Source organism: Trachurus japonicus, chromosome 5, assembly GCF_045865225.1.
Source record: "Trachurus japonicus isolate A0001 chromosome 5, Traja_1.0".
Classification (NCBI taxonomy): Eukaryota; Metazoa; Chordata; class Actinopteri; order Carangiformes; family Carangidae; genus Trachurus; species Trachurus japonicus.
In genome coordinates, this window is record NC_140911.1 from 13458673 (window position 1) to 13471718 (window position 13046).

The 13046-nt window shown below is 42.7% G+C and overlaps 2 protein-coding genes across 2 annotated transcripts; one reads left to right on the forward strand and one right to left on the reverse strand.

Annotated features, from left to right (window-relative positions):
• The first annotated feature begins 1547 nt into the window (after window positions 1-1547).
• On the forward strand, window positions 1548-4547 carry gpr27 (G protein-coupled receptor 27). The gene is made up of 2 exons (XM_085776439.1): window positions 1548-4004; window positions 4145-4547. The coding sequence occupies exon 1, from the start codon at window positions 2145-2147 to the stop codon at window positions 3258-3260; it is 1116 nt and encodes a 371-aa protein (XP_085632565.1). The 5' UTR covers window positions 1548-2144; the 3' UTR covers window positions 3261-4004; window positions 4145-4547.
• A 3416-nt stretch (window positions 4548-7963) lies between these two features.
• On the reverse strand, window positions 7964-10195 carry prok2 (prokineticin 2). The gene is made up of 3 exons (XM_085778020.1): window positions 9931-10195; window positions 8465-8590; window positions 7964-8180 (listed from the first exon to the last, which is right to left on the reverse strand). Exons 1-3 carry the CDS (start codon window positions 10084-10086, stop codon window positions 8055-8057), a joined length of 408 nt encoding a protein of 135 aa, XP_085634146.1. The 5' UTR covers window positions 10087-10195; the 3' UTR covers window positions 7964-8054.
• Window positions 10196-13046: the final 2851 nt, after the last annotated feature.

Consider the following 13046-nt stretch of genomic DNA (forward strand, 5'->3'; position numbering starts at 1 on the left):
TGTTTTGGTAAAAGTGTTATATTATTTGTTTATTTAGCATCAAGGAAGCAAGATGTGAAGTTTCAAAGCTCACTAATGAACAATTGAAAAAAGCAGAATGCTAATAGCTATCAGGTATGTGAGCTTGTTCATCATCCTGTTAAATCCTTTCTTAATATTCAGCTATGCCAAAACCAATGTTAAACTTAATCCTTTCAACTCAAACAGCCAGAGATTAAAAAAAAAATGATGCCGTCTCATCTAAAAAAATTAACTTATTAGTGCCATTTTTAGCCATCAGTCAGGCACACCATAGGCTTATGACTTCCAATATCAAACCTAACCAACTTGACCCTTAGGTCTGGCCAGTTGTGGTTACTATGTTGTTCCCAGTTGAAAACTATTAATTTTCCTAAGTTGATATTTGTCAGACTAATAGCTCTGAAGGCTTGTGTGCCTGATTTCCGGCTCATGATACTGCATGGAGCATGCTGCAGGGGGTGCTGGTGAATCACTGCAACAGCAGCAGCAGCAGCAGTAGCAGCAGCCCTGTCACATGATGTCAACTGTAACTCCAAGTCCTGCTGAGAGCAAATGATCTTTAACAATATTAATAGGCTATGTTATAGACTATGCGAGACTGAGTTTTCTTTACCCTAAGAGTCATGTTGGAATCGGACGGTGCTTTTAGAAAGAACAGGAAAGCCTGTCAAGGCGCTCAAGCCACTTGTTAAACCCACTGTCATTTTTTTTTGTAAAAGCATCATATTTAACCTCCTTTGTCAGAACCACTTTGCCTCTGCTGATTCTTCTTAGAAACAACTCTAGTCTGCACACTGCTGTTACATTATGCAACCCATTGCCTTATCTGAACCCACACTGTTGCTCTAATTCTAATTATGTGACTCTGAAATCTCTCACATCAGCTGTATGTGTGAGTTGCAGCTGTTTTGTGTTCATTATATGTTTGTTTTTTTTCTTTTGCATCAACACATCTTATTTTTCACTGAAAATAGCCTCTTATGTCAGAATCCATTGCTAATAGCCAAGAAGACACAGTGTGTGTTCAGGATTTTAATTGAAAATCTGGAATCTATTGAATTGATTCATTTAGCCTAATTAACAGGGTGTTAACATAGCAGTCTCCTGTTCTCTTTGTGGACACCTTGTTTCAATTTTAACATCTTTATAATGAAGACAATGTGTGGACATCAATCAATGAAGAGTGCTTGACTCTTGTGGCATGTCACACTCCGGTTTCTGTGTTGTCTCACTAAGTTGTGATCAAACAAATGAGATCTGTTGTCAATCTGTCAACGTTTGCATCTCATCAGTGCAGGGAGACAGACTAATCCTATACATTGCAATAGACAGGGGACCGGCAGATGAGACGGTTGACTGATCCCAGGCCTGCTCACTACATGCATGCGGACGTGCGTCGCATAGTAGCTGCGTGTGTGTGCTATATCATCCGGCAGACCCGTGCAGGCGCTTCCACCCCTGCAAGCATCCGACCTCCCCGTCGGCTTTTTTATTTTATTTTCATTTTTATTTATTTTTTATTACCAACATGTTTGCTTTTGTACGCTGCGCAGCGCTGAACGAACATCGCAGCCGTCGTCGTCGCTGAGGCTTCGGGTGCGTAATTGCGCCATGTTTCCGCTCCACACCGTCTGCTTTTTTTTATTCCTCGAGACGAACGGGAGAGACCTCCGCCATCTGTGGAAATTGAGATGTGTTTGCTGAGCCGCTTGTCTGCTGCTGAACGGATGCCTTCCGAGATGGTGCGTCGTCAACCCAAACCGGGCTGTTTCTATTCAGCAGAGGATGATGGGACGACAGAGACGGATGCTTTCTGCACCGGACACTTGTGAGATGAAGGATAAGAAGAAAAGGAAGAAATACTGAATGATTTGTGTTTGTTTTGTTTGTTTTCTGTCGGTGGGGATCAGTGCACATCGGGAGGATGGATGTGATCCGACGCTGAACGGATGCTGCTACTGTGTGGAATTTATTCCTGACTGGGTTTTTTCGCTGTTTTAAAAGGGGCGGTGGATCGTGTTGATGTTGTTTTCCATTCAGCCCTGGCTGGAGAGCCTACTACTACTACTACCGCTCGTCGATGAATTGATGTGGGAGTTTTACACACTAGCTCGGCTGAATAGATGGCAAACACAAGCGAGTTTGGGGAGAGCAGCCCGTCCTTCCACAACTATGCGTCCACGGCCTCTGCGGTCAAGCTGGCCTCCCTGGGTCTGATCATGGGCATCAGCCTGCTGGGCAACGCGTCGCTGTCGCTGCTGCTGCTGAAGGACAGCTCGCTGCACAAGGCTCCCTACTATTTCCTCCTGGACCTGTGCCTGGCAGACGTGGTCCGCTCCGCCGTGTGTTTCCCCTTCGTGATGGCGTCGATCGGCGGCGGCTCCGCTTGGCCGTACAGCGCGCTGAGCTGCAAGATCGTCGCCTTCATGTCGGTGCTCTTCTGCTTCCACGTCGCCTTCCTGCTCTTCTGCGTCAGCGTCACCCGGTACATGGCGATCGCCCACCACCGGTTCTACTCCAAGCGGATGAACCTGTGTACGTGCGTGGCGGTGATCAGCATGGTGTGGACCCTGTCCGTGGCCATGGCTTTCCCCCCGGTCTTCGACGTGGGCACCTACAAGTTCATCCGTGAGGAGGAGCAGTGCATCTTCGAGCACCGCTACGTGAAGGCGAACGACACGCTGGGTTTCATGCTGATGCTGGCCGTCATCGTGGGGACGACCCATGTGGTTTACGTTAAGATGCTCTGCTTCGTGTATGATCACCGTAAAATGAAACCGGCCCAGCTGGTCCCGGCCATCAGCCAGAACTGGACCTTCCACGGCCCCGGAGCCACCGGCCAGGCCGCCGCCAACTGGATCGCCGGCTTCGGCCGCGGACCCACCCCGCCGACGCTGGTCGGCATCAGGCAAGCCAGCCACCCCGGCAACAGGAGGCTGCTGGTGCTGGACGAGTTCAAGATGGAGAAGCGCATCGGGAAGATGTACTACATGATCACACTGACCTTCCTCATCCTCTGGGCTCCTTATATCAGCGCCTGCTACCTGAGAATATTTGTGCGGGGGGCTTCGGTCCCGCAGCTCTACCTGACGGCTGCGGTGTGGATGAGCTTCGCCCAGGCTGGAGCCAACCCCATCATCAGCTTCCTGTTCAACAAGGAGCTCCGGATGCGGCTCCGGGCATGTTTCCCCTGCTGCCTGGGCACGCAGACCCCCATGGAGCCATACTGTGTGATCTGAAAGCGCACTGGCCCCCCCACGGATACTGCCAAAGACACATTTGTAGACTATCTTGCCCCCAGAATGTAGACTGGTCCCCAAAACGTGATGGGATTTTTTGTGGAGGCTGAGCCCGCGTCAGTTCAGTTTACCCACATTTTTTTTATTCGTGGCAAAGAGTTTACTATTTAAATTCGATTAAAAAAAACAACACTATGGTGTTAATTTCTTACTATATTTTGCTTATCAGATTCAGACTGATCCAAGCTATGAGGCACATGAAGGCACAGCAGCAGCAGCAGCAGCAGCAGCAGCAGCATAATGTGATGCTTTTAGAGGATGTGTTTGAGGTTCACTGCCTTACCAACTGGGCATCGTTAAGCCACCTCTTGATTTACACCTCTGCATGTAGGCTAACTGTAGGTGACATTCAAACCAAATCTAGGATATAAGCCCACATGACAAACAGGCCATGTGTGTCGTGTTATGTCCTAAGTTTGGAGACTTTTTCCCTATATATGCTGTATATCAAACTATTTTCGGTCCACTTACTATATTGTACATGAATGTCATTTTGGCTATTTGTTTGTATATTTTGAAATTATACTACAACATGCCTGTCTTGAGGTTGTTTGCCTTCTGCAGAACTGATGACTGAAACACAACAGGAGTATTTTAATCTGCTGGTAGGAGTCCATTTCTTTAACATCTGCAACATACTTGGTTATTAATTGTTCCAGTTTCACAAATGAGATACAGATCTCAGTATATATATTTATTTATTTTTGCCTTTAATTGATAGCATAGTAGAGAGAGACAGGAAATGGGGAGGCAGAGAGAGGGGTAATGACATGCAGCAAAGAGCTGCTGGAGTAGGGATTTGATAGAGGAATATCAGATCTCAGTATATTTTTAATTAGGATAATGTCACATTTGTAAATACTGTAAAGGTCCATTACCTTTTTCCTTATGCTTTTTTTAAACCAAGTATGTTGTATATTTCATAATCACTTCAAACTCTATGTGTTGAATAAGGTGTCAGAAGCCACTTTGAAGGTATTTTTGCAAAATCTTACTCATCTTCATTGATCAGTTGTGTTGAGAAATGGGTTGATTCACATTCCTTGCTGGTTATATAGATTACCAGCCTCTTTTTTTTTTTTTTTTTTTTTACAAATATGGATGTTGGGACAACTGTTAACAATTTGGTGCTTTGGAAAGGATGTTTGCATTGTTTGTATTTCATAGCAAATAAATGAGAAATGGATGATAAGTTGTTTTGGACTCTATCATCTGTTTTCAACAAGATATCTTGATTTCATTTGGTTTTGCTCTTGAATCCATCTGAGGTTATGACACTCTCAGACATCGACATTGTTGTGTCAGTATGCAGTCACCCCCTGTCCTGCCTTGGCCTCCCCTGGTCAGTGTTTTCTGGTGCCTGACAGGCCCCTGGAGGACGGGTGAGAGCATGTAGTGTTAAGTGTTGGGTTTTAAATGGAGAGGATGAAATGTTTCAATATTTTCCAGTTGAGAGCCACAGCTTGACACAAACACTGGTACCTTAGTGTCTTAATGGTGGACTTGGACCCTTTGTCCCATAGCTACAAGGACACAGAGGACACATCTTTGGGACTCACTGGCTTTAAAGGGACACTTTATTATCATGGGACACCTTCAACAAAGGGTGGTCAATATTAGATATAGCACAATGCAAGAGGCTGTCCTAATTTTACCCATACCCTCTTAACTGCAGATCCCAAAGCCTTAATTTTCCACAATGCAACTGAATAGTAATTTTCATCAGACCCAGTTTGTAATTCAGGATTTCTGATAAAAATCTAAAAATCTCAAGCCCAAACTAATATAACATCATCAGTAAATTTCACATGTAAAACTGGTCATTTAATAACCTTGAATATCATATGCATGTTTGATATATTTTTAAGATTAGAACCAGTACTTTTTATGCCCCTGGATTGAACTTTCACAACTTGTAAACAAAGACAGATTTTCAAAAACGTTTTTTTTAGTGTGAAAAAAGCCTTGAGACTTTATCTATACCTTCACATTGGCTTATAAATGTGAAAGTCTTACATGCTTTGGAAGTGCTGGGGGTCGTGGAGTCTTGACCTCAGGTTTTCTGCGGCCCTGTGCCTCGTATCTCTGTGTGTTGTTGAACATCAGGATCAGATTGAGAATCTGAAAAGACACAAGTTGCTCTTTGATTCTGACAGTGTGACACCAAACCTGACATTTACCACAAATCTTCTGCTGTCAAGCTAATTACAGCTGTAGGAAACATGATATGTCAGCGTCACGTCATGTTGTCAATGTGAGGCCAGCAGCCCACACATCATCAGCACAACAATCACAACAAGTGTCTGCCTAGAATAAAGAGGTGTGATTTTCACTTTTAAAGCACAATACCAAACACTTATTTATATATATTTGGATCAATTGGCGGTTTCTGTGCCACCTATCCTACTTTTTAAAACCCCAGTGCCCTCCTCCCTCTGGAAGCCATGGTTATTGATTCACTTGCTTCTGCATTCATTGACACTAACCTCCAGTTCACCAATCTCCACAGACTGATCACTTCTACACACTTAAATCATTGTGACTTCGAGAGGTGTTTCTGAGGTCTCCCCCATCATCCAGATCGGCCACACAACCCCGAGCTCCTCAGCCCACTGTCTGCCCTCGGTGCATCCATAACCATTAGCATCACAACACGCCTGCTTGTTCCTGACAGCTGGCTGCGCTCCGTTACCAGCGTGCTGAGGTCTCACTGTGTAATTGCTGTGGCTCCTCGGCCATAGGAGGAGGATGCTCACCTGCACGTGCTCTCGTGCAATGCAGATGCGGCCTGGGTATTTTTGGTACATGGCATTCTCTTCAGGGCACACAGGCTTCTGCTGTGATGCTGGGGGAATGTGACTCTTATTGCTGGGGTTTCACTGTTGGCTCTTACGCTGACCTTTCTCTCAGTCCACTGAGCTACAATGACGACCTTCGTCCACCTCGCTGGGTTTTTTTTTTCCTAAAATACAGTTCAGATGGCTTAGAAATAGCCTGGGACATTTATCCAAGACATTCTGAGCTGTAATTAACCTTACACTTATGATGAATAATTAATTTTGAAGCAGAGATGGGGAGTGGGCCACAGAGGCCTCACATCTCATCTTACTCCAGCCCACCCAAATTTTACTCTCAGACTTATCGTCTTCAGCCTCCGACTCAAGGGATGTAATTTTATCAGATGTCACACGGCCAACACCAGAGCTCAACAGGGCACAGCAACTACTGATTTTTTTCTTTTAACTACTGATTATTTTCTTGATAATCATGAGAAATGTAGTTTTCTGTATCATAATTTCTAAATTTCCAGTTTTGTCAGTTTAGAAAACCCTCAACAATACCCACAACGACAACAAGCAAACAAACAGCAAGATATAAAGCTCCACATACTTTCTCATTGGAACTTTCAACTGTATTGCACGTTCCTCATCAGCAGAGTGACTCCTTATTTGTAGAGCAGTAGATTTCCAGTTCTCTATCATGTGACACAAAGAACATCAACAAAATCTCGCCTCTAAAATCTTGGAGCCAAAGGAAGCAATTAATCCAATGGCCTATTTCCTGTCAATTAACCTATGGATTAATTGACATATTGGTTCAACTCCAATCAGCTTATTGGCTCACATGATCATTCATTTTAATAGTCTCACTTCATATGTCACATGTTGCAAAATAAGAACTAATTGCGTGAAGTCATTAAGAAGTTACCATTACACAAATGATCCCTATGTATTTCTGTACCATTCTCTATGTCGACAGCCATTGAGGACCCGTTTCCATTACTGAAGTGTAAGATTGATGCGAGTTGGTTCTTTATGAATTGAATAAATCAAATTGTAGCTTTGAGCCTTGAACAAATGTTGTGAATCACATCCTGACAGTGAACAATTACCCCGCTGTCTCACTGTTTTCTGGCGTTATAAAGACTGGCTGCCAAGGTGAATGTGTGAGAAAACCCATCCTGTCATTATTTAACACAACATGAATGCTCTCAGCATTTTTCTTTTTGCGCTGGGATGGGAAAGCAATTGAGGGTGAAAAAATACTTCTATGTCTGCTTTTTGGTAATGAGTGTATAGTCAAATTATAACCCAATATTTACTCAGCACGTCATTTTATGACTGGTGAAATAATGTGTGTTTCTCCTCATGTTTCCCTAGAGGGCAGCTGAAAGCTCACCAGAAACTCTACTTGCAGATCACTAATGTGAGCCAGTGTAACACAGAGGATTTAGAGTGGAGATTATTGTTACAGCCTACAAATGAGAAACGGAATGAGGAAAATGTATATTATGATTGCAGTCAAAAACCTTTCAATTTATAAGTAATAATTTTGAATAAAATCAAATAATTCAGAGAAATTATTCATTACAGGCCACTTTAAAACAGAGGTTTTTGTGCTCTTTGTCCTATCAACTATGAGTCGTCTGTTTTTGATACAGTGCATAATACCTGTTTTAAAAGTGCAAGACATATATATGTGTCTGTCTTCAGTATGCAAAAGTATAAAATCAACATTCAAGACTGCAGCACTGCTAGAACTGCAGGGTGTGGTCATCTTTTCCCACTGACGTCAAAGACCAGCAAGTGGATTTTCCTTTAATTATACTTTAATTAAACTGATACTGAGATGATGATGCATTATTAAATATATCTCTTTATTCAAAATAAATTAAAAAGTGGAAAGTCAGAAAAAACTAGTGACAGTGCAGGTAGCAAACTGCTGTGTTGGTCCTCAGAGGTAGTAGTCTGGATACTTGTATGGTGACAGACATTTGGATCCTCCCTCCTCTGTGGTGATACATGACAGGTTGGGCAGACACGGGCAAGTGTGGTGGAGTCTCTTCCCAAAGAAAGGAACCTGGAGGCAGAAAGGGAGACATTGCTGCTGTGAGATTTGCTTCATCCTTGACAGTTATGATGGATCAACTGTTTCTTAGCTGTTTTTTTCTGGTCTCCTGTGTGACATTTGAAAATCTAAATCAAAATGCTGACCACTGCAATTTCATCTCCGTTAACAGGACGGCATTAACCGAAAACTCCTGGCAGCAGTTTTTGACCAGCTCATTCAAGACAAAACGGGCATGAGGACAAATTGATGGGTATGTGACACATCACAGGTAAAACTGGGACCAGACCGCTTACCTTGTGACTCAGTGGGTGACAGTCTTCACCTTCTTGTCCCATGGGCGTGCACATACGCAGGCTGCGGATCCACAAGCTCACTGCACAACACATCCCTCCTCCACACTGGGAGTCCTTCTCACAGGCCTAGAAACACATACAGAGAAAATGACAATACATACCCATAATTTTACAATTTTAATTAACATTTTAATCCTTGTTAACAATTTCCAGCTAATTTCCAATTCAATTCAATATTAAAAGGTTTGACATTTTTGATAAATAAAATGTGGTCGTCTCTGCTGTAACTGGTGCCGTGTCTAATCAAAGCAGTAATTATGAATGTAATTATATAAGGTACACATGTCTGTTATGTAATGTAATTAAGCAGATTATGTAATAATCTTATGTTAACAGGGAAGGGCAGCCTGTGTGGTAATGAGCTTCGAGATAGGTGAGAACTGTATTAGCAGCAGAGGCGCAATACACACAGGAGAGTGGTGTTACCTGAAGAGAATATAAGACTAATGGTTGTGTTATTATTGCGCCATTAGTCGTATCGTATACCTCAACAACTCACGTCAGGGTCGGTGAAGATTCATTGTTCTGAGTGTTGGGATAAAAATCCCAGTGACAGCTCTCACTTTAGATAAGATGGAGGGAAACGCGATGAAGAGGAGCACAAGTGATTTCATGTGACAGACGCGGATGAAAATCACTCTTATGGCTTCATGCTCCTCTCTCACCTCACATCAGCAACACAGTGAGAGAGGGCTGCTGTGACAGGGATGGGTGTTTTATTATCAGGTTACTGCAGTGATGTGCAGTACACTCATAAATCCTGATTTGGATGGGGAAAGCCATTCAGAGCAAAAGTTTGCAGCTTTACTGTTTGTTATACATTGATATGGATTCATAGATGCATAATAAATATTTTACATTTCAATAGGTCTTCATGCTTTATGTCAAAAGTGCCCACAACACAATGAATGTGAGGTTTTTGTGGCTTCTTATTTCTTAAAACTAGAAAGAAACTAGTCTTCTATTATAATATATAATGAGGCATTTTCAGCTCTTTAGGCAATCATTTTTTTTCCTGAGCTGAACCTTTGAAGCTCTAAAAATTTAATTTCTTAATGTAATAATTTGGAGAATGATTGTCTCAGTATTTAAAACAATTAACAGACTTAAATAGTGATTAATGTGAAATAAGACTTTGGTCTAAGCATAAAGAAGACATGCCAGATGCTAATATACTTTTTTTTTTATTTGGTTTTTAATTTTGCAGAGTTACATTTTTTCCATTATCAACAAATGGCTTAAATCTTAATTACTCATGCAAAATATTTGCCACAAAGTCCAAGGAAAATATTAAGCGCTACACACCAGTCACCCATTTCTTTTCTGAAAAATTAAGTCCTTGTTCTGCATGTTCCCATCATGCCTCCATCGCCCTGTTAGGTATCTACCTGTTTGCCCCCACTTACCCCTGTGATGACGGCTGAAGAACCTCTGGACACCAGCAACAGGGAGAAGAGCAGTAAGAAGAAGGACCTCATGATAAAGAGCTGTCGTTGTGCTCCCGTGCCCTCCAGGGTGAACAGTAAAGATGCTGAGGCTGACGGACCTCGCTGCATGAGCATACGTAACAGACCGCAGAGACAAGTGGCCTCCAAAACTCATGTGTTGAGGGCTGGCAGAGGTTTATAAACCCAGCCCGCCATTCAGAAACTCTGTAATGACTCACTCACACCAGCATCGCCTTGCAGAGGCTAAAAAAAAAGAAGGGAAAAAAGGAAGACCAAGGTAAACTTAACATGACAATACCTGCTGCCATTTTGTAGCTCTCCACTATGAATTCATGTTTTCATACCAAAAACTAAAAAAACTTCTTCACACTCAGCTACACTAAAGGTGGTCCGAGTCTGCGTAAACATATTCATATGGTTCTGTTATATTCCCTAAGGCTTTTGTCTCACCTTTTCAAATACCAAGGCCACTGGAATGAATATCTCCCTTTCACACCCTCTACACAATTTAAAAAAAAAAAAAAAAAAATCGATGCATCGATGTGAATTTCTGAGGCCACTGCACCACTGAAAACAAATATACTTAGGGCCACTTAATATTTCGCATGATTTTTAATCTACTCTAACACTGTGCATGAAGAATACATATTTGACTGTATTGTGTGACAGCTTCAATACACTTGACCTGACCATCTGTGTGGGTGAATGAAAGTGTGAAGGTTTCCCAAACATTCACTACAGTGAAGTCCACTTGTTAAAAGTATCAGAGCATGGTGATCTCTGTGGTGTTGTGATTTTCAAAAGAAACATTTAATTGATTTACAAATTGACAGAAAATGTCCATGTCCACAATAGCTGATCCTCTGTTACAGCCCTCCATAACCATATCTGATTTAATGATTACCTGAATTCACTATACGACTTTTCAAAGAGCCACATTTGTGCATGGTAAGTTGCTCATAAACTGACATGGAAAAACTATATAACAAATAAAGTCTACAAAGCTGTGATATCACACTGAAGTCATGTGACGCAGGACAGTGACACCTCTTGTACGGTTTACTGACACGGCCAATCGACCCTTTCTGAGCTAAATCTGGCTTCATCACAGCTCGCCAGAGTGACACTGATGACTGAGTCACACAGAGAGATGACAATCCAGCGTGCAAAAGTGACCCATAACTGCCCTGTTTCTTCTCAAACATTACACTGAACTATACAAGGCGAGGAAGGCTTATTTGAAGAGCAATGATATGTCAAACACAGAGGCAATTTAAAGATTAAAATGGAATAAAATTAGATAAATATGATGAAACAGACCAGAAATACAGTTGACTCAATGAGGAAATCAAAGACACTGATTTGAAAGTACACCTTTTGAGTTTAAAGACTGTAATAAATTACCATTAGTCCTTCACCTCCTTTCCTCTGCTCCTAAACCAGCCTGCCCACCATTAAAGGGATAGTTCAACAGTTTGGCAAGTTAGGTTCATTACCTTTAATTATCTGTGCATGTTGTTTTTAGATTCATGGGGAAAAGAAGTAAGCTGCTACTGACCCCTGTGACTGTCCCTCAAAACTCATCAAATATACAGTCCAACAACTCCAAAACACTCTTGTGGAGAAATTGTGACCTGCACATTCACCACGCTTCATGACATATGAAGCAAATACTCACTTGCGCTTTTGAAATCACTTCACCCAGCAGCCGTGTCTGGAATGTAGTTCCAGCTATGCATTTGCCTCAAAAACAACTCTGTCTCGTAATGTTACATTATTATTTCATAGCCTGGTGAATGTGCAGGTCACAACTTCTCCACAAGAGTGTTTTGGAATTGTTGGATTGTGTGGGACAGATGACCTTGTACTGTTACCTCAATTGTGTTAGCTGAGCAGCTCGCGTCTCTGCCCCGCGGATCTCAAAACAACATGCACCAATAATTAAAAGGTATAATGAACCAACTATAGGAATTGTGGCAATGGGCAAATTTGTCAAAATGTTGAATTATCCCTTTAAGATGGCCTGTTTTCTGTGTATATGACCCAGTCTGCTCACTAAAAGCTACCTTCATCAACTCTTCTTGACTGCACTATCCCATATTCCATGTTGTAAACTGTTTTCTTGTCTGTACACAACATCTGTTGCACCTCTGCCCATGCTGGGTGAGGGATCCGTCCTCTGTCGCTCACCTTGAGTTTTCTCTCGTTTCTTTTCCTTTTGCCCTGTTAAGGGTTTTTGTTGAGAGTTTTTCCTCAGCCGATGTGAGGGTCCAAGGGCAGAGGATGTGGTTATGCTTGCTGTGTAAAGCCCTTTGAGACAAACTGTAAAAGTGGGCTATAGGAGGAGGGCAGTGGCAGTATCTCTGGGTGATGTTTTGTAATCTTTAGGAAGGGTGGGGCTGGTGGGTGTTGAGGCCCTTGAGGGGGCATCAAGACAAAAGGTTTTGGAAACTTCATAGACATGGCCAATATCTCCACCTCCCAAGTGTGTCATCAGACGTTACGGCCCCCAGGACCCCCCCCTCTTTTGGCGGAGTCTGCTTTTACACTAATAGATATGTTGTGATAAAGAAAGAGAGACATTAAAGCAGATAACAGCGGCACGGCCGTTTCGGCTAATGCTGTGTTCAAGGCAGGCTTTTGAAACCGTAAGTTACAGCTTCAAGTCACAACTACGACTTGGTAGCGTTCCAGGTAACCCGTAGCTCGTGTTTTTACCGTCCTGTTGTCTGTGAAAGTTCCCTATAACGGCCACTCGTAACTTCCGACCCGTGAACTCGTACCAGATCGAACTGGTATGACTTCACAGGAAGGAAAAACACAAAGTACGAGTTTCCTTGAACGCACCATGAGTTAGCAGCCCCCGCCCTTGTCAGGCATCAATTGGTCCTCGTGCTACGTCACCACATTCACGCGCATCCCTTGGCTGCACACACAGCCCTTCATGCCGTTCTCTCTCCTCATTGGATAACACTTGTATCCCACACTTGTATCCCAATTTTCTCCTCGGGTTACAGCAGAGCAGAGTGACGGAGAGACTCGTGTTTAGGCTGAAATACTTCATGTAAGTGATT